The sequence below is a fragment of the Lottia gigantea genome (assembly GCF_000327385.1).
Source record: "Lottia gigantea unplaced genomic scaffold LOTGIsca_2155, whole genome shotgun sequence".
Taxonomy (NCBI): Eukaryota; Metazoa; Mollusca; class Gastropoda; family Lottiidae; genus Lottia; species Lottia gigantea.
The window spans coordinates 6044-7177 of NW_008708514.1; the positions used below are offsets into that span (position 1 = coordinate 6044).

The 1134-nt window shown below is 37.9% G+C and overlaps 1 protein-coding gene across 1 annotated transcript in view; it reads right to left on the reverse strand.

The window, feature by feature from the left end:
- The window catches only part of LOTGIDRAFT_54679 (hypothetical protein), a gene marked incomplete at both ends in the record, with an annotated part of 6899 nt that extends 6043 nt beyond the window's left edge, over positions 1-856 (reverse strand). The window contains one exon of the mRNA XM_009054400.1: positions 711-856. Within this exon, the coding sequence (XP_009052648.1) occupies positions 711-856 (146 nt within the window). The remainder of the gene's footprint in view (positions 1-710) is intronic.
- Positions 857-1134: the final 278 nt, after the last annotated feature.

Here is a 1134-nt window from a genome sequence, read left to right on the forward strand (position 1 = left end):
TAGGTTTTTAGAGAGTATAGCCTGACAGAATAGAACGTCATAAATTATAATCATCCAAATATTTTATGCTAGACCACAAAGCGTCTCCTTACCCCTAAAATTTCAAAATGACCCCCAGGTTGAAAACCCCCTATCTTAGGTTTTTAGAGAGTATAGCCTGACAGAATAGAACGTCATAAATTATTATCATCCAAAAATTTTATGTTAGACCACAAAGCGTCTCCTTACCCCTAAAATTTTCAAAATGACCCCCAAGTTGAAAACCCCCTATCTTAGGTTTTTAGAGAGTATAGCCTGACAGAATAGAACGTCATAAATTATTATCGTCCAAATATTTTATGCTAGACCACAAAGCGTCTCCTTACCCCTAAAATTTTCAAAATGACCCCCAAGTTGAAAACCCCCTATCTTAGGTTTTTAGAGAGTATAGCCTGACTGAATAGAACGTCATAAATTATTATCGTCCAAATATTTTATGCTAGACCACAAAGCGTCTCCTTACCCCTAAAATTTTCAAAATGACCCCCAAGTTGAAAACCCCCTATCTTAGGTTTTTAGAGAATATAGCCTGACTGACATAGAACAACTTCAATTATAATCGTCCAAAAATTTTATGCTAGACCACAAAGCGTCTCCTTACCCCTAAAATTTCAAAATGACCCCCTCCCCCAGGTTTAAAACCCCAGGTATAAAAGCTCTAGTAGACTTACTTCATTAAATCAGTAAAGGCCCAACCATCAACCCAATTTTCTACAAACTGAGCACCTTGTCTCTGGGTAACGAATTGGCCTAAACGAAGTCTGTTTTCCATACACTTTTGTCGAGTCGTCTTTTTCACTAGTTCACTCTGTTGAAGAAAAAACAAAATCCATAACAAATCAACTAAACAATTCTATAAGTTCATCTCAGAATAGAAATGTCCTTTTTGAAAATGAAATGAAATGAATGGACTTTTACGTCCTACTTTTCTGCACCATGTGGGTTAATGAAGCAGGCAACGCCATGCAGTGTGCAATGAGGGAAATTTTACCAGGACAGTGGCATTAGCCTGCTCTTTTTCAATCTCCAACTGTCGAGGGATCTTTAACGTGTACAGCCTGTAGCACACGGGACCTCGGTTTATTGTCCCATCTG